Source organism: Cyprinodon variegatus, unplaced genomic scaffold, assembly GCF_000732505.1.
Source record: "Cyprinodon variegatus isolate N-32 unplaced genomic scaffold, C_variegatus-1.0 Scaffold121, whole genome shotgun sequence".
In the NCBI taxonomy this organism is placed as follows: domain Eukaryota; kingdom Metazoa; phylum Chordata; class Actinopteri; order Cyprinodontiformes; family Cyprinodontidae; genus Cyprinodon; species Cyprinodon variegatus.
In genome coordinates, this window is record NW_015150574.1 from 847,708 (window position 1) to 868,498 (window position 20,791).

Here is a 20,791-nt window from a genome sequence, read left to right on the forward strand (position 1 = left end):
CAATAGGCTTTATTCTGGAGCTGCTCTGCTCTGTTCCAGCATGTGATGATGATGATGAGCCAGCTGTCACCTCATGCTTTGACATTTGACTTGTTCTTATAGTCTGTGATGGGTTTTTATGTTACGCTGCAAAAATGATCGAAAAATTTGTAAAAATGCCCTAAAATATGGGAATTTGCCATTCATTTCAGTACAGTAGGTAAATAAGATGATCTGCCAATGGAATTAGTATTTCTACCCTTAAATTAAGATAATTAGACATTATGTGCTTGAAATAAGAGTCAGCGGTTGCCTGCTTAATTCAAGAAAAAAAGAAATCACTTATTTTAAGAAAAACTGACTTACTTGAATTTCAACTTTTTCAGTGTGATGCCCAAAATCTTTCCCATGATCAACAGGGCAGCAGATGTCTCCCCTTTACCCACCAGCCACTTGTTTTAATTTTATACTTTTAATCAAACTGCAATTTATAGAATATCAGATTATTTTTGTTATTTTATGAATAAGAAATGAAATGATCAGAAAAATCAGCTGTATTTTTGAGTTTTGCATAGTCTTCCGAGGATTTTATAATAGCCTAAGATATAGCTTTTTCAAAATATGTGCTGGCAAATTTTTAGAACTGGTGGACACGTTAAGCTGAAATGCACTCAGAGGAAAAAATGAAATAAATACCAAACTTCACTGTGACTTGTTTAATCAGAAGTGGTAACGTTCGGGCATGGGCTACGTATTTTTTCGAACCTCTTTTTCCATGATTTACTCCGTATTTGGTAATTAGCTAAATGTAGCTTGTTGTTGTCATACTTTTAGTTGTTTAAAACGTCTTTATTGTCAGTCTTACTGTAAAATGCTCAAGTTTAAAGCTATAGGATTCAAAAGGATGACATCGCAGAGTGAAAAAAAAAAAACATTTACAAGCAATGGATACATTTTTGGAAGGTGTCTTTAGATACTTTGCCAGTCGATCTTTGCTAATTAGTTTTATGATACCTATTAAATGCAGCAGTCTTATAAATCTTTACTGAAATAAAAAAAATAAATGAATAAATCTTAAATTTGCACATTTCCATTCCATGTTGTAGCTGTTAAAACTTGTTTTGTTGCCCTAACGGGCAGAAAGCATCAAGCCAGAGCTGCAGAATATTAAGATGTAATAAGGAAGTACATTAAAAACACTCTAAAAAAAAATTCCTGCACTAAAACACAGTCATGGAATCCTACTTTTTGTCTTTTTCTTTTGTTTTCTTTTAAATAAAACCTGAATAATTCCAAATGAATTTTGCTAATCGTAACCCAAAAGTCATTCTAAAAATATCTTTCCTTAGTTCAGTCTACTATTAGCTGAAACAAACATGGATGGGGTGCATGATGTGTGTTTGGGTGCTGACCTTAGGTCGGTCTCGTGTATGAGGAAGCAGGTGGTTCCAGTACGGAGCAGCTTTAGCATCAGTGCTGCGACATGAGGCCAGTCCCACGCCAGAAGTCAGCAAGGACAGCCTGCTTCTTTTAGATGTAGAAGGCCCCTCATCTTCGGAGCACGAGTCTGCTGCGTCGCTTGGTGAAAGCAGTCTCTTTTTGGCGGGCCAATGGCCTCCAGACAGTAGACGGTGACCATTACTGCTTGGAGTTTTCTCCCAAGAAGCCAGACCATTTGACAAAGTGGCCTGTTGGGTGGCACTTCGTTCAGGGGGAGAGGATTCAAGACCGATGTCCCATTCAGTAGCTTCCCCTGGTTCCTGCATCTCTGTGTGGTGTGGAGGGGAGAAGGGCCCCGGAGGACTTGTGGGGCTGGCAGGGTTAGGAGTTTCATATGCGGACATTTCATATAGGAAGGGGCTGGGCTGGCCTCCAGATGAGCCATTACTGCAGCAGTCATGTCCAGGGCTGCCTAACAGGTGGGTTGCTGTGCGGACTCCATTAATTGTTTCGGTCCTTATGGAGTTTCCATTTGAGTGTCCCTGGTCACAGATGTGCCCGTGTGGGTCGCACATTGGTGGAGATTTTGGGGAAAGTGGAGCAAACGCATCAGGGATGGGTCTATCGTGATTGTGCTGAGCTGGTCGCCGGGAGGGAGTTTGGCTCGGGGAGAGCGGTGGTGACCTAGGTGACAGTCCACCTTCAGAATCTCTATGCTCCATTTGTATGAAAGAGTATGGAGAAACAGGTCCACCAGCCCCAATCACAGACCCATTCCCATTGGCTGGAGCTACGGTGGACCCACATATTACGCCTCCCTCCATCAGCTCATTGTCTGATATGTCTTCCAGGTGGGAACGCTTATGAGTCAGCTGAGGCTCATCTATTCCTCTTTTGCAACCAGACCGACATGATCTCTGTTGGGCATCATCACTATGAGATCCAGAAGAGGGAGAAAATCCTCCCATTTGAGAGAAAATGGAAAGCTGGTAAACCTTTTGGAGCCGCAGCTCTTCTTGGTCAAGGCGCCTGGGCGCCCCCGCTACTGTTGGAGATGGAGGCAGGTCCCCCTCCTGAGCTGGCAGCTCCAGCTGAGCCTTTTTCTGGGCCAGCTCTACATGAATGTGCCTCATGGTTTTGCTGCAAGAGGCTCAACTTCTGAGCAACAAGGTCAAGAAGGTCCTAAGAAATACCTGACGGCAGAAGCTGATGTTCCTCAAGAAAGGAGATTTGTCCTACAAGTATGAATTTGGTGGCATCAAAACAAGATGATGGGCCACACACCACCTGAGTGGAACAGAAAAACATATTGCTACATGGTAAATGAATCAAAAGTAGAAAGAAACTATAATCTATATTCCCCGTTTCATATTTGGACCTTCTACTGCTAGGGTCAAAGTCTACTGTTCTGCCAGATGGCCTGACTCGGCTGGAGATTTATTCCTGTTCAAAGGGAGTGGTTTCTCTCCACTCTTGCCACAACTTGCTCAGGATGAGAGATTGCTGCCAAATCATGTGGCTTGATGCAATCATCTCAGTCAAGCAGAAATGATATAATATTTAATCAGCCGCATTTTTCTGTGTTGTTTTATAGTTTGGAATGAAATTAAATCTAGCAATATGAATCAACAGGCCTTGTTTGAATTTTAAACAAAGTTGAACTTTAGATTACAGGAATAGGTGAGCTAAGCTGCATAAAGGAAACAGCAGATATAGCATCCCTAGTAACTGATCTCACTATGTTACTGTATAATATGAGCAACATGAAAAAAGAATCATATTTGACCTTAAAACGAAATAAAAAGAATACAATGCGAAGTAAGCACACAGATCAAGTTGGTAAAACACAAAACATTTGCATCATTTTCTTCAGTATCCTGATTGGCTTGTTAGCAACAATGAGAAGATCAGCGTCTCACCTTTGTGTAATTGTGTTGATGAGTCTCTGATACATCAGAAAGATGTGTCTAAATAAACCATTCTTGGATTTCATCCATGTTTCCTGAAGCTGGCATGAAAGGATGCCGTCATCACCAAGCAGATAACCAGGAAACGGGGAGCAGGACCAATATGTTAATGGCACAACCACTCACACCTATGAAAATCAGAAGGTAAATCAACTACTACCAATACGTGTCAGAAAACTAGATTGTGAGAGCAGGGATTAGAAGATTTTTATCTTTTTTTTTATTATTATCCATAAAAACTAAGAAACATCACATTGAGATTATAGCAAATTCCTTACACCAGTAATTGTCGCAGTGTCAGTACGGCAGAGAGCTCTTGAAAGGGAAGATCTGTGAATCCGTGCTGGCAGTAATTCTGTTGCCACTCCCTCTATGATTGGCTGACAGCCAGGTGAACCTTCCGTGGTTACCTGGGTGTGACTTGGGACACGGCTGTGGCATCATGGCTGGGTCATTCCACCCAGATTCCCTGAAGAAGCAGAGACACATCAAAACTGTTAGAAGTTAAAGAATATCAACGAAACTCACTAAAAAGCAACATTTCTCATGGTAAACGCATGAACAGTTAAGATGTAAACATAACATGGCTGCAGAAACGGCCACATTAGTCAAGATACAGAAGTAATTGTTCAAGCAGAGTGTAAAAGAATCCATAAAGAACTTTTCTCATTTCCATGTTTTCCTTGAAGACATCCGTCAGTGTAAACACAAAGGCCCCAAACTCTTTGAGTTGATAATCACACATGAAGGAGTCACTTCATGGAGCTAACTTGGCTCCAGACTGTCCTGCATCAAAAGAACTGGGCTGTTTCCCATCCTACTTGGACCTGAATTTGGGAATGTTTGGTGAAGGGAGGGAAGCGGCGGTGGGGGGTTGCAGTGAGCCATCTCCATGGCAACATGTAGCCCAAGGATAACGACTCCTTTGTACTTGGCCACAAAGAGGAAGAAAAAGAAGCAGAGCCACTGAGTGTTTGAGATGGTGGTAGATGTCATGTTTGGGGGGGTGGGATGGGGGGTTGTTATAAAATAAATACACACAGCAGTTTGATGAAAGTAATGTTTAAAAAGAAGAATTAGCATAATTTAAAAAAAAAGCCCCTCACTTGTGAAATATTTGGTCTCCATCTTACCCCGCCTCCAACAACTAACTCTGCTTTTTGCATTTCAGAGGATGATTTAAAAAACAAAAAACAAATAGATCTATCTTTAATATTTATCTGCCCAGCAGGTAAGGCAATTTGATTTCTTAAGCACAGATAGGCTACCAAACAACTTAAATCGCCTTACAACACCAAAAAATAAGAAAACACATTCAGAAGTACATTGCAGTGGCATATAAAGGAAAGTAAGAAATGCTTCACTTCATTAGTGTAAAATTAGTCTGTAAATACATGCGTTCCTATAAGATTGAATTACAAGAGTAATCTATTCACATGTCTGAGCTGTTCTTCCAATAAGAAATGAGACTAGCTGCACTCTGGGTGACCTGGAGTTGGTATGCAAATGATCTTACTGACAAATGGTGCTTTAATAAATCTTGTCATAAGCCATTTGTTATTTTATTTCTCTTTCAGGCTACACTATAAAGTTCATGGGCAAAAACAGATGCATCTTTAACAGGAAGGAGAGCTCAGACTGAACAGTAAAAGAAAAGAGGAAACACTCTAAACCTCTACGTTTGCATACTACTTAAACTGATCGTGCATAAAGTTTGCAACACCTGCGTGGAAACGTGTTGGTCTTCCAATACCTGAACAGTTTTAGCATGGATTTAATAAAAGTTTGACATTTTATCGAATACTTAGCAACAAATCCATGAAAGTCTTTATGTTTTGTGTCGTGTCTACAGGAATGAGGCTTGTTAGACCAGCAAACCCACAAATCAGCGTTGGACTGAGATGTTGAGAATGTGGAGCCCCAAGCCATAACTGAAACCCTGTTTTGCTCCTTTCTACCATTTCTGAACCTTTTTTGCTTAATGGTAAGGCTTGTTTTTCTACTGAAACACACCACAGCCATCAAAGCGTTGGGTTGGTTGTTGGTTGGTGTCAAAATAAAATCCACATAAATGGCTAGATGAAATGTTTCACTGTATATTATTGCAAAAAGCACCACACTGCTGCTTTCTGGCTCAACCTTATCCCATGGTAAACGCATGTGTTATGTCTTTCTCAGGTTAGGGAAACCCCAACATCCATCGGCATAATATAAAGAACAATTGATTCATTAGACCACACTATGTTTTTTGGCCTCAAACAAAATTACCTTTGAGATCTGCATTTTTTTAATGGCTGCATAAAACATTTCATGAACTACCATAATAAAGAGATTATCATTATTATATATTCCATCCCTCTGGGCTCATAATGGAATATATAGGCAGTGCATTAAATGGCTTACCATAAGGTATTTATGTTCTCCAACTGCTGCATACAAAAGAATCGCGTGGTAAGGAGTCTCTGTCACCTATAATTAGCCACCTAACATATGGTTTCTCTTTGCAGTCACACACTGCTTAAGTGGAATCTTAGGTTTCATGTCAATGATATAATCAAAAATACTCAAAAGTAGGAGCACAACACCATCAAGTAAATCAGATTCTTAACTTTAAATGGTTTTAATCAAAATATCTAAAAAGAAAACAAATTTAGATGCATGCAGCTATTTTGGAAACTTTATATAAGGATAGTGTCACAGTTGCTCTTAATGAGGATCGAACTAAAGAGAGGCAAATATGAAGAGGATGATCAGTCAATTTTCCATTTATATGTACGACTTCAACAGATGCTGGTGAGAAAATATAGGAGAGTGTGCATCTAAAGTGTTGGTATTTCTAACTTTTTATATGCCAGAAGACCAGTCAACAGAGATCTCCATAGTAAAGGTTAAATGGATCAATACACAAAAAAGGGGGAGGAAGTTTCAATATTGTTACTATCCAAATGTTAAGTTTCAGGTCCTGCCTGATTCCTGACCATATTTTTAAGAAGCAGAGGGCTTGCAGAGTCCTTCTGTGACTCAATTGAGCTGCTGGCAGTGGAAAGGAAACAATCTGGCTTCAACCCAAGAAAACTCAGGTTGCTGGGCGTGTGCCCCTATGTGGTAACTCAAGAATTTTATTAGCTGCATTGGTGAACCCTGTGACAATGCTTTATGCTCTGCATTTAAAGCTTGTGTTGTATAAACTAATATGCAGAAATCACCCAAAGTCTGTAGTTTACAAGAAAGCTTTTTTTTTCTTGTAGTTGAAACATGATTTATAATCACACATCATATAAATTGTCCAAAACTTTGCATTGCGTTAAATAAAATGGTCTACAATGCAAATTTACAATGCAAATTAATTAATATACCTTTATATTGAAGACATAGGTCACAGTCTACAATTCAGTGAACAGCAAGAGACTGCTAAAAAAAATGCATCATACAAAACACATACAACTTGTATAAAACTATATCAATCTCCTGTTAAGTCAAAGGTTAAGTGAAAATATCAAAACACTTTGTAAAGCTGAAGGCTGCGTTAATGTGTCCTTGCATTAGCTGAGATGGATTTATCCTCTACTCTCAGGAGGCAGAGAAAAGATTAAGAAACCGACTACCCACCAGCAGATTATATTCTCTCAACTGAATGCTGGTCCTCTGGGATAATCTACCTGTACTCATGTTTATTGTAAGTTAAAGTGGTTTTGCAGTAAATAAAAGGCTTTCTTATTGCAGGAGATCAGACAAAATGAATTTAGTTGATTAGAAACTCTAATCTAATAATAGTTTTTTTCAGAGCAAATTGATCTTTGAATCAGAGGCACAATTAATAAAAAATAGGTATAATATAGAGCATTCTCAAAAGTAATGAACAGTTTAAATAATGCAGGGGATTTGAGAATTTTTACAATTATTTTTCTACATATTAGCAACATTACATCTTGTTCAGAGGAACTAAGTCATGTCAGGAACTTGAGTTGTATTTATCAAGTACTGATAAATAAATAGGCTTGATAGGCATTAAACTCTGTAATGAAAACCTTCAGTAATGGATCAATTTGTTTTTGCGTCACAAATTACATCCCTTTTTGCAAAGGCAACTTAAAAATAAAAGTGAAATTTTTTGGCATTTCAGGATCACCTGTTGCATTGTGTATTAAAATAAAATCAGTCCATTATATTTTATATCCATTAAAAAATTCAATCCTGTTTGAAACACTGCTAAAAATGTCTCAATATTTCATAAATATTTCAAAGAAGAAGACTGGAAATAATTTGATGACAAACAGAAGGAGGATGGAGAAGCAGCTAACTGGAGAGAAGATTATGGCCATGCAGTGAAACTTCACCCTGGCTTAAGATCTTGAGACGTATAAATAGACCAGGAGCAAGAGGAGCTCCCTCTCCGACATCAGAGCCAAAATATGGAGCTTATGGCTAAAGCTGCAATGAGATGTGCTTACAAGTTTAAATCAAAACAACTGGGACTCACATTACTAATTAACAGAGAGCAGACCCCTCCCCTCCAATATATGCTTTGCTCTAAAATTGTCCAAATAGCTCAATAAAACAGGTACACAAGATTGAAGTGCTGAACATGAGTAACCGTTAACAAGCAGTAAGCAACATAATATATCTCCAACTGGTTCTGAAGGCAGATGGATACTAGTTAGTTTATCAAAGTCAAACCTCTAGTATTAGAGAGGCAAATATAAAATCTCCAATGACTGAAATCAACATCTTCTAACTAGTGTCTAACTAATCTGCAGTAAAAAATCAATTTGCAAATGTTTTGTTTTCCTTAATTTCAAACATTTATTATTTGCAGTTCATTTTAATTTAGTTAGTTTTTTTTTTAAGTGAACATAACATTAACAGCCCTTCACCTATCATTCAGTATATAGATGTTTGTATAGAGTATGGTTGTGTTAGTTCCTCTATAAGAGAAGCATAAGATTATTTGACAGTTAAATCTTTATTCTAAAGTCTAAAGGCTGAATATTCCTTGATACACTTATAGAAGCTGCATCATGGAATAGACTATGGATTTTTTAACTAATATAACAGGATAAAACACTTATTCTGAAGACACAGCAGTGTCTTCATAACAATATCAGCTTATTAGTGATTTGAATGCAAATCTTTGCACTAAGATACATCCATGTGGTCAGCAATTATCATAATTGGGTCATAAATTATCATTAGGATCTAATCACATTCCAACCTAAGAGCATTACATTTAAGAAAGACTTACAGCTGCAGTGATGTGTTGAATATGTAGGGTTGTTCACAGAAGTAGATAAGATCGTCTACTTAGAAGTACTGCTGTGTGCTAAGGCCAAGGGAGAAATTGGCCATGAGGTCAAAAGGCCCAGAGGTCAGATGAGGGTGATTCGTTTCATCACCATGAGGAGGGTTGTGTCAGTCTGACAAGATCAACACAGCAGATGAAGATGATCTAATCACTGCATTGCCACTAATGAATTAATGCATAAAATCATACCTAAGACACTCTGTGATTAGTAAATAGACAATCTGCATACTAAGCAAAAAATAGAATCAAACCTAGAAAGATGTTGCCCTGATAAAGAGGAGCAGACTTCTTTTCAAATATTTTGAATGGTTTGAAATTTACGACATTAAAGCTAGTACCTTCACAGTATGTTCATAGTCTTATGTAAAAAACCAAGAGAAAAGGCATACTTGTGAAGAAAATATATATGGTCTTCTATTTAGGAAAATAAAAAATAAAAAAGCTTTGTTTTGCATTTCTACCGTACTAATCCTCCTTTTTCTTTGACGTCCTTAAATAAAGTCTATTGCAATTCAGATGTCAGCTAATCACAAAGTTGACTTGACCAATCACTGCATCTACAAAGCAGTTATGTGAAAGTAGTAAAACCAAATTAAATATGTTGAAGTTTGTGATTTAATTATGTGGACACCTAAAATGGGATGTAAACACTTTTGGAAGGCATTGATGTGTCACATAGTGATATATGCTAAGCTGATAGGCCTGACCTAGAAACCGCCTCCCAGTAATATCTGGAACGGTGTCAGGGTCAGTGTTTAAAGCTAGCCCCTAGTCTAAAAAAAATAGCCTGACATTTGGCCTGTGTATATATTAATCACAACACACAAATGATGCATGCCTTTGCACACACATAGACAAAGCCTGGCATTCAGAGCCCTATCACTTTCTGTCCTTTTAGCAGCTAAGGAAAAACATATCTTTATAATGATTCTGCAGCCCTGCTTTAAAGGTGCTGTGTTTGGAAGGAACACAGCTGCCGTTTAGACTGGACAGTTCGCTGCTTCACAGGTGCTTTTCTGTTTTTTCTGCTTATATTTCAAAATCTGGGATGGTTGAGATGCGTTTCTAAAATCTTACCTTTCATTTTATGATCTTTAATAGCAGAGTTTAATAGGAAAATGCTCCAAAAAGATTCCAAAAATATATAGCGCTCGATGTGAAATTTTAAAGTGGTAATAAGGAAAAAAAAAAGAAATGAAAATGTCGACTTCTCTTAAACAGTAAATACAAAGGTATATTACACATAAGCTTTAAAAGCTGTATTTTTTTTTTTTTGAGTTAAAGAGCATCGTACTCACTGCAGGTGACTTGAAAACATGAAAGCTGACATCAAAACTTTCTTTTAAACCAAAGGGGGACCCAACAAGAAAAGTTTGGGAACCACTGCCTTATACCATTAACCCTTTACCTCAAAGGCTTGAAAGTTATACCTATTCTTCTGAAGAGATTTTAGACACAGAGCATCTGTCAAACTATATTAATGTTAATTCACTGATTCTTATTTTAGGTTGGAGTTAGACTTTGACTAGGTCATTAAGATACAGGAATCTAACTAGTCTAACAATCTAAAGCATTTTGCCCTACATTAAGATCTAGCAACATTCCATTCAACTCAATCATGCTTTCCTATCCCAGCTGAAGGTATGAATCTTACTCATCTCATCTTTTAAGTCATCTTCGTTCTGTTTACTTCTTTTAATAATATATGTTGGAAAACACCACGTTAGAAAAAATGTTTAAAGGTTTTTTGTTTGTTTTTTCCAACTACCTCTTTAGAAGAAAAAAAGCCACATTAGTTTGACTTTTTGACAATTTCCCACCCTGCAGAAATGTGGACCGTCTTATTTTTAGGTTTGTGGCCTAAGCTGTCTTACTGAGTGGGCCTTTTGTGAAAAATAACCTTTCATCCCTGTCTTAATGCTCACTCTACCCTGCTTGTATTTTAAGTCCACCCCACAGTAGATTGTCTCATCAACATATTGCAGATCAGCCCCAGGACTACTCCCAGGCCTGTTCTGTGCCTGGAGGCTGATAAATAACAAAGGAAATACACACAGACACTTGCTGAAGTATCTTCTTAAAAATGCAAAGTTTCTGACTGCAATTAATGAACTGGTTGATTTGGGAACATGAACCTCTCTCTAATAAAATACTATGTTAAAAGAGATCTGGATGAAGTGTTTTGACACCAACATGACAAGAGGAGGGTTGGATGGAAACATGGAAGGGGCAGATAAAGATCAGGGTTAGAGCAAGCAGAGTAGTTAGGCTGTGGTGTCATGACATTGTGAACTGAACAGGCGAAGTGACATTTTTGCTGAAAATGCTGTTTGACTCAGGGTCCCCCGTCCCTCCTGCTCTCCCCTCCCTGTGTCTGTCTGCCTTTCATGTGGCCATTTTAGGAGACGTTGAGTCATCTGAGCACAGCTGACAATATGACAGAGATCAACAGTGAAGCACTTGACTTTAGAGCAGAAGTTGTCACACTCACCCTGTCTCAAAGATGAGGTTAGTCTCCTTCCTTCCTTTATTTTTAGGTCAGCAGGAGTGACACAGTTCTCCTCTGCTGCATCTGCTGGATCCCCTCTGTCTTGACTCACTTGTTTCTTCGTTTCCTTCGCCCTGAACAGTTCGTAGAGTAAAAAGACAGAAGCAGATCAAGTTTTGCCTTCCTTTCCTTGTTTTGTCCGCCAGCTTGAACTAGTGCAGGCTCTCTGTTTTCTTCCTGTCTACCTCTCCACCCTCATTCACATACACACATGCACAAATCAAAAACCTATCAACAACTCCCAGCCCCCATTTGCCTCGCCTGTGCCCTCCTTCTCCTTTTCTCTTTTAAGCCACCCCCACTTTTTCCTCCTTTTTCCCGTTTATGTGCAAAGTATCTGAAAGTTTCTGCACTCTTGGGCTCCAAGTTTTTTTCTTGTCCTCTTTCATCCTCTTTCCTATTTCTGTGTCATTTCTTCCTAACCTTTTCTCAATGTCCTGCCGTTCTGCCTTTATGTGTGTTTTCTTTCTGTTGCTTTCCTCTCAGCTGATAGATTGAGGCATGCTTTGCTCACTCAGCAGTGAAGGCATACAGAGCAAAGAAAGGAGGGGGGATTGGATGCTGCAAGCTGATTGGCGAGCCAAAAGGGGGGACAGCTGTAATGAGAAAGGTTCTGATAGGTGGAGAGGAGAAGAGTGAAAGGGGAGAGGAAGTGCAGGGAGCCAGAGGCCCGCCCACCTGCTCCTCCTGGCCCTGTTCTGCAGAGTTAAAGACCACTTCTCTGTATTCAAACTTTATGAATTCTGAGCATATTTTGTATTCTGTTATTGCCGCCTCTGATCTGCACACACACTTAACTCAATGCAACTTTTAAAAAACATCTATGGATATTAAAAGAGATTAAAAAGCCACACATCTTTATACATTTACCCGCTTTCTTTTCTGCCACCTTTTCCACACAAATGCAAGACTGTGCAGTACAAGTGCCTCGAGTAGGAAAAGCAGAAAAACAACAGCCCAAGTAAAGATAGGGAGTGAAGCAGACATGAAAAAAAGTTTATCAGCAGAGCACCAGAAGCAGCCATCAGCTGTGTGAGTATTTCTAGCATCAGTGAGCTAATAAGGAACAGCATTATGATTATGCAACACATGTAACAGGAATGTGGTTTAAGTCTTCACTACATAAAAAAAACAAAAAAAAAAAACATGCACAGCTTATTTGAGAGTCCTCTCTCTCGCTCTCCAGTGACTCACAATCAGGAGGTGAATATATACGTAAAAGAAAACCAGGCATGCCTATTTAGCAGAGTTCTAAAGTTCTGTGTGGTTGTTGCAGACACAGAAACACACCCTCCTGCAGAGTGCTGCATTATCTTTATAAGGAAGCTGTGGTTTGCCTTTTAATATAGGCCTGCTGGATGGTACACAGCAGACAAAGCTAAAGACAGCTCTGTGTGTCTTCATGGTTCACTTACTGACTGTCACCGTCTGGCTTTGGCTACTGATTTATGTGTGCCTCCTGGTTAGCTTCCAACTGTGACACACTGCATCTGTTTCTACCCAGAGGGAAAATGTACATCTGCATGTTTCTGATATGTTATCATATTATTTCAGCTATATGCAAAGAAGGTGTGTGTGTGTGTGTGTATATATATATATATACACATATATTTATTAGGTCTGGAAAAAGTTGGATTAATCGATTATTGAAATAATCGTCAATTAATTTAGTAATAAGTTAATCGCTAACTGCAGCATAGAGACTAAAACATGCATTTAGCTGACAGAGCAACCCACTTAGCGAAGTACTAATGTCAACATTGTAAAAAAAAAATACAAACATTTTGCATTGCTGATTTTAAAAATGTTTCCGTCTGTCAATTTCCACTATCCAGAACTCCTCAAGTGGGAACGTCTTAGTTTCACATGGTTTAATATTGTACAAAATTGTTTTAAAGAATCTTTGGCTATCTAATCATTAATCTAAAAAATTATCGACAGGACAGAGTAATTAAATTGCAAAATAATCATTAGCTGGAGCCCATATATATATATATATATATATATATATATATGCACACACATACAGAGACCCATCTTGCTGCAGTTTGATGGAGTGAGAATGTTTTTTTCGCAGGGTGTATAAACCTATAGGTGGGCACAGAGAGTTTTGAAGAAGACAAAATACATGCACACACACGTCGTGTTTTGGTATGTACCTCCAAATATAGAGATGTGGGGATAGAAGAGAGGAAAAGGAGGAACTCTGAGACATATATATATATATATATAGGTATGTACCTCCAAATATAGAGATGTGGGGATAGAAGAGAGGAAAAGGAGGAACTCTGAGACAGTGAGATAAACTGTTGAGCAAAGATTGAGATGAGACCAAGTTCCTGTTTTCAAACAGGCTCAACAGCATCTTGAGAGAATGAAATCATTTTCCCTAAGCTGTCCTGAAAGATTTGATGCTGCAGCAAATAAAAACCCATTTGCAATCATTGACTTAAGAACAGACATTTCCATATCTGAGAAAAAAAACTAAAGGGTGTGTCCTCTCTGTGGAGACCCTCCTCCCCATATGAGGACACAGTCAACACAGCTGACAGAGAGATTGGCTGAATATATATAAATGGATGATAATGTGGCTTTTTGTAACAGTTTAGCAAAAGGAACGGCCATTGATCATTTAGCTCAGGCTTTAAAGTGACTGTCACAGTTGCTTCTTGAAAGGAAAATACAGAAATTCAATCCACATGAGAACTCTGAAAAAAATCAGTTAGTCACAGTTTTAACTGAAGGGTCAAAAGTCACACCCATTTTAGGGACAAGGAGAGAGGAAAAAGCAGGGAATTGGGTTATAAGGTATAATGATGTGCATGTGTATGAGGGCGGAGAGGGTCAAAGCCCATGGGAGCGTATTTGAAGGCGTGTGTACTCCTGTGTGGTTTGAGGTCTGCATAGTGGTATGCACTAAGGTGGCAGAAAAAAATAACAAATATTTATATCTTTCAGTGTCTGTAAACAGGTTTCAAGGAGAACTTTCTCAAGACAGTGTGAAATGAGCAAATGTTGCTTGGATGCTTAATTAGATTTGCTTGAAGTTTTTTTTTTTCCAATATGTCCAGAAACTTTAAGATTAACAAAACATCTACCATCTTGATAAATTCATTGACCTCAATGTGCAATACCCCTTTCTTTATCACCCATAGTTTCTTATGAGGCATGTCTTGGAGATCTAATTTTTTATCATCATGCAGCTGATTTTAGAACAGAATAGGACCTATAAACCACCATGATAAAACTTCAATCCACCAATAATCTTTATCATTTATAGAGGTCTGAGGTAATCTTTAACGATAAACTGTTTCAATGGGCGTTTTATGAGTATAAAAGTTCTACATGGTAGGTCTAAGGAGGGGAATTAAATATGTGTTCAAGTTGGGAGGAGGTTTTGGAGCTATGTCTTCAAAAGAAAAAAACGCTTTCAAAAATTGGTTTAAATACTGATAGTGTACAAGTTGTTCAGATACATCACTAGGTGTGAGTATTGGCATGGGTTGTGATATGATACATGTCACGGTACTTGGGTCACAATACGATAATATCATGATTTTGCAATATTACTTTATACTGTGATATTCTTCCCGGCTACCAAATTAATTGTATAGAAATAAAAGAAAGTGCTGAAAATTGTTATAAGATATTGATAATTTTGATATTTTTGCATCCATATTGTTTGGGGTTTGAGTCAGTCCACGTCTTCCACTGTGACTGTCACAACTACAGACATGGCGCTGCACCGCACAGCAAAAGGGCTCCACAGTGCTATCTGCTAGTGGCGGTGCAGAGGTAGCCCATTTTTCCTCATTACCGGTAGGTTCAAATGTTGTTCTGTTTTTTAATCAATATTGGGTACTAAAAGATCGATATTATATATCTGGAATCTGCAAATTGATTTTTCCCACACCCCAATACATCACCACTGTTCAGGATGCCAACATATTCGCCTAAGAAAATAGATCATTGGCAAGGATGTTTAGAAACCACACATGAAGTGTAAAGAGCAAGCATGTCACACACTGAAAACTGAATTGTTATTATCTACTATACTATTAGAGATTGAAAAAAGCCTGTGCTCAAAAGCTACCAAAACAGATTAACAAATGCCTCCTGAAGAAATGTTTTAGGATCAAAATAAGACAAAAGACTGAGCTGTTTGGCCACAACAATATCATACAATACATGATACTGCTAGTGGCAGTATCATGCTTTGGGCCTTTGTTACTATCCAGCTGCAGAAGGAAATTGCACAAGATTTTGGGATTTGTACTTCAAGGGAGTGGTAACGCTGAAACAACACAAAGAGCAGGTTGTAGATACAAGTGTTAATTTTTTTAGACTAAGCCAATCAAATTTAAATATATTTTACAGTACTCTTGACTTCTGTAAGATTTCTGTCCTCCTGATGCAAGATAAACTGTTTCAATTGTCTGAAGTGAGAATAACCGAAAATCATTACAGATAAAGTTAACTATAAGGGTAAAGGAATGAATGTTGGACGTTCTCTCAATACTGTCATGAACAAATAACGGCCATGGACATGAATAAGCGAATCATGTGAAAGAACTGGACAGCAATAAATATATCAAGTTATTTCACCGCAGACCATTCACAAACAGAGCAAGGCTTCTCTATGTTATGCAAATGCATATGTATATGAATTTGTGTACAAATGCATATAGGAATATTTTGAAAGCTTGCTTTCTTTGTATCCTGCAATCTGCTGGTATGAGCATATTCATACAGCCAAGTTTGGTCGAAAACACTTGAAATTGTTTTATTTCTTCAATTTAATTTTTATGACTAAATATTCACCACACAAGTTCTCAAAATCTACATGTATCTCTAATTAGATGCAAGACTTTCGGAAGGTTTTCATTTTAAATTTCACTCCTGAGGACTTAGAGACATTACGTTTATAGAAAATAAATGTTTTAAGGAACCAACCAGAGGGGATTAGAAAAAATAAAGGAAGTTTCTTATGTGCAACAGCTAGATATACAAATGTGCCATTAGAGGAAATGTGAAGATGAAGAAAAAGTGTGGCAGCCTAAGTCTTGGTGACAGGCCCAGCCAGCTCAGAGGAATGTTCCAGAAAAATATGCTGCCTATTCATGGAGGACAGGAAATAAAGCTCTCTCTCTCTCCCTCCACCTCTTTTCCCTCTCAGTCCTCAATCCTTCACTCTGAATTTAGCTTCCTGTCTTTTCACCTATCTCTAAAGCTCTTTCATTTCATGCTACAGGGAATCTTTCATTGTAAGATAATGCTGCAAATGAGTTTCAGTCAGATAGCAAGTAAAAACAAAGGAGTGAAAGAAAAAAAAAAACTTCCCTCTTAAGCACTTTAACCAGCATATGGTCACCTTTTCACCAGCCAATCCAACTGGTTACCAACAAAAGTGGATGGTTGAGAAGATTACAAGAAGAGTTTGAGTTCATGTGTACCTCCATTTCTGGTGCTTCTGCCTTTCTATTTTATTATTGTTTTATCAATTTCCATAAGTAAAAAAAATATGTTCATGTCATTAGACTTTAACATGCAGTGGCTCTGGTCCCTTCTGCTCCTAGTATTTAAACATAAAGCTCATAGAAAGGTCAGGCCAGGGTTAATCCTGAGGTCAGTTTAACGTACAATGAGAGGATTGCACAGCAATCCCCCTAAAGAGACCTCTGGCAAAGGTGGACAGCCTTTCCCAAACGATAACCACTAATCTTCACCAAAACCAATCCACAGTTACACCAAAACCTCAGCTTAACCAGAAAAACGGGTCAGGTCTGACCATCCACTCAAAAAACAAAGAAATACCCAAATTAGTGAGAGAAAATTCACAGAATCAATAAATCTATGCATTACCTTTTAGAAGCATCTATTATAATTTAGTAAATTCCCCCCCAAAAAACAAAGAAGTTTCATCTAGACTGTTTTGTGATGTAACCAATGGGGTGTGGTGAAGCAGATATGCATCTAAAACATGAGGGACAGTTTGCCCTGAGTAATAAGGTTAATAAACACAATATTGAAGGGTGTTTTGATCAGCTTTGCCATTCTAGAGTCTACATTTTCTTTTTAGAGCATATCTACTGAAAATCTCTTGCAGCATCTAATAGGTTTTACTTTAAGATTAACCAGTATTTAGCTCAATCTACCATTAACTTTTAACAGCTTTTCTATCATTCCTAACGAAGAGCACTCCCCCAAAATAATCCTGCAGTATTCCTTTATGACTGTAATAAAGGTAAGATCCAATGTTATTTGTCTCCCACATGAAGTCCAGAAAGTGGGTCTTGTCTTACCACAGTGCCATCTCCACAGCTTTATCCTTGACCCATTTGAAGTCTTCCACTTACAAACTCTAAGTTCATGAACAGAAATTGACTTTATCTACTTAACAACCTAGTTGGCTTCAAAGGGAAACAGTTTGCAGTGAATTTTAGAAAACAGCGTATGAAAGCAAAGGATGTAAAACATCTACATGTTTCAGATTTCCAACTGAAAAAATGTTTTGAAAACAGATTTTCTTTTCCTTCCTCTTTCCAATGATTTATACATGTTACATCTATTGTTTTATCCATTTACAGAAAAAAAAATCTGTCATAGGTATAATGTAATCAACTTCTTACTGAAAGGGTCCTGCACATTTTCCTGAATAAATTATCTTAAACTCATCCATTAAAAATGTCTAAATGACAATGTAAATTAAGTATAAATATGTCACTTTTGCCTATTTAAAAAGGTTTTGTGATAAGTTTGGCAGTATCAGATTTCAAAAACTCATTAATAAAGTTCAGATTTAATTATTATTACACTAAATTACTATGAGGCAAAAAGTTTCAAAATGACTGATAAACATACCCAACCATGTCGAATTTCTGTTAACATTCCTCAAAATACATGTAAGAACACATCATTACATCTGTTACTATGTTTTGAAACAGGATCTGGTCCTTTATTTCTTGTTTGACCACAAAGAAAAACACGTTACTGTTAATTTAAGGTGTACGTTTGAGTAATAGCAACATAGGGTGTCATGGAAATGACTCATAAAGGCCTCAGTCAGCTTAAAAATGTACAAAAGGTCAGTGTGAATAATAAGGATGACTAATACCAGTCTTGCAATCACTAGGGAACTAGTGTAAATAAAGAAAAAATACAGAATGTAATAAGATAAGCTTTGCAATAAACCAATAAGACTAAACAGACTGTTGGTACCTTTGAATCCTTATATTCATCTTGGCTGTGAGCAATATAATGGCAGGTGAGTCTTTTACACTGAAATAACCATATATGCTGCCGAGGCAACAACTTACAATCATAGTGAAAAAAAAATAAAAGGCAAATAGCTTTGACTCACATCTGTCTGCACCTTGGATGCCTACCATTCTTTTGCAGTTTCATACGTTAAACAAAACTGAAAGAACCAACCAATCTCTTGTCTTTGTTGAGACACAGTGAGGAAACAATTCACACAGAGACAAAGGCGTTATATCACAGCAAATACATGCAAATTAAGACCTAACAGACATAAATTCAGCAAAGGTTAAATTTGACTACTTTATTGTGATCTGTATGACACCCTGATTGATCTCTGCATTCTCATTTACAAAGGCTGCAGTGAGATGTGCATTTAAACTTTTCTATAAGAACCAGCTCTAACAACTGATCAGGTACAGCTTTTGTAGCTCAGATTGGAAATAAAACCAAGCAACCAATTGTTAATCCTCCTGTGTGCACAGATAAAGTACTTCCTCTGACTATTTTCCTGGGACCTGTCATATTGAAGATATAAAACAATTTCATATTTCTTGCACTTTTCCCCTAAAGTCACATCAATTTTAATGATACCATGTCCACCCTAAAAAAAATTCCAACACTCCAATAGATACTGTAATGGATAATCTGAATTATTCATGGCTACATTCAATTCAATGATTTTCTGTAGCCTAACTAGAAAAAAATGTTTTTTTAAACCATTCTAATAATCCGCTTTCCATTAAATCTTTTAAAACGCATCTGCTTAACAAGTTTATACAGTGGGCATGTTGATAATACAAAATATAAAGAAATGCATTAGTATTAGCTAATAATGCTACACATTATGCACATTCATTTTCAGATCTAATTGATTTTTGACCTTAATACTTAGTTTAGTTGGATTAGACTTCAGTCCGCGATCCAAATTACAACATTCGAGGTAAATAAATAGAGCACATTGTCAACAGGCAGAAATACTATTTCCCCCGTTCTCTCTATGTGTTTTCACTGCATATCAGTGTTTGATCTTGCAAAGGTTTGACTGAAAGCTTCAGTCAAAATGAAAATGCATTAAACGGCAAACATTTGTATACAAAGTTTCAGTTCTCTTACTGTAAGGTAGTGACTGCCATGTTTAATTCAAACAGATCAGTTAATCCATCTATGCAAAAAGCCCAACCTGTTATTCACCACAGTGAGAAGTACAACCATAAAATCTATGAAAGAAATGGGACAACATAAGAGAGACCAAATGACACGTATAGGAAGTAAAATGGTGACAGGAAGGCGGCTGAGAGAGAACAGGTCTTAGCTTGATAAGCTCAGTGCTGCTGACCTACATAATACAGAGATAGGTGCCTTCCAATATCTACTTATTAATTCTGGCACATGTATAGAAGCTGTTTAAAAATATATAATGCCCTACGGAAGGACAGAGTGCACTACATTCACAGGCATTCTTCAAAAGAACCAAAATGAAACACATTCAATCCAGTCTTACACTTAATGTCCTAATAACTTTGAGCATAGTGTAAAATATAACTATTTAAATTAATTGTTTCTTTTTCAGTTACTTCAGATGTGGTTTATCTCAAGCTAAAGAAAAGATGACCAGGGTGATTACAGGATTTCCTACATGGCGGCTGAAAAACATTCAAATAGGAAAACCCTCATAAAATGCCTCCACCATGATGGAAACTATATTTAATAAAAGAAAACACAGCCACAACAGAGACAATAAGATGGTTTATAACTGGGAAAGGCCAGTGAAAGGTGATTCTTAGGAAGAATTTTGTGAAGTCTGTTGGAATCAGCGTTAAATTTGATATGAGGACCACTGTGTGAAGCGACGCTGTAAAGGTGAGTTAAAAAAGAAACAGCTGTGTTTGTCCCACATTGTCCCTTATAAGCATCCTTGTTGTCCCACATTTCTTTTTCTTTTTCAGATGTTAAATCTTAAAAATATATATATATATAAATAGGGTATAAAAAAAACAGGATAAAAACAACAAAAATTACAAAGTAATAATAATCATAATAATAATCACCTAAATACCTGCTTACACTTCAAGGAAATGGCAGTGGCAGTTTTTTTTCTTGAATTGAGCAGGTAGTGAGGTGCCAATGGAATAAGACTATTACATTTTAAATGAGGAAAACAAACTTATGAACTTCTTACCTGCTGACCTCAGACTATAAAGCAGTTCAGAAATGTGAGGGAGACCTTGGCATTGCAAGAAATCAAAAGTTACGGTCAAGATTTCAAAATGTATGATGGGCATTATACGATCCAGC

General features: G+C 37.4%; 1 protein-coding gene across 4 annotated transcripts in view; it reads right to left on the reverse strand.

Moving 5' to 3' along the window:
* Positions 1-20,791, reverse strand: part of fam214b (family with sequence similarity 214 member B) — a 30,337-nt gene that overhangs the window by 5,922 nt on the left and 3,624 nt on the right. Inside the window, exons 1-5 of one of the 4 annotated variants that reach the window (XM_015375574.1) lie at positions 11,660-11,763; positions 11,180-11,310; positions 3,665-3,855; positions 3,339-3,514; positions 1,392-2,706 (exon numbers count right to left, since the gene is read on the reverse strand). In XM_015375574.1, coding sequence (XP_015231060.1) covers positions 1,392-2,552 — 1,161 coding nt within the window. In that variant the 5' untranslated portion in view covers positions 2,553-2,706; positions 3,339-3,514; positions 3,665-3,855; positions 11,180-11,310; positions 11,660-11,763. Of the gene's footprint in view, positions 1-1,391; positions 2,707-3,338; positions 3,515-3,664; positions 3,856-11,179; positions 11,633-11,659; positions 11,764-20,791 lie in introns of those variants that run through there. The other 3 variants (XM_015375572.1, XM_015375573.1, XM_015375575.1) reach the window with 3 other exon arrangements.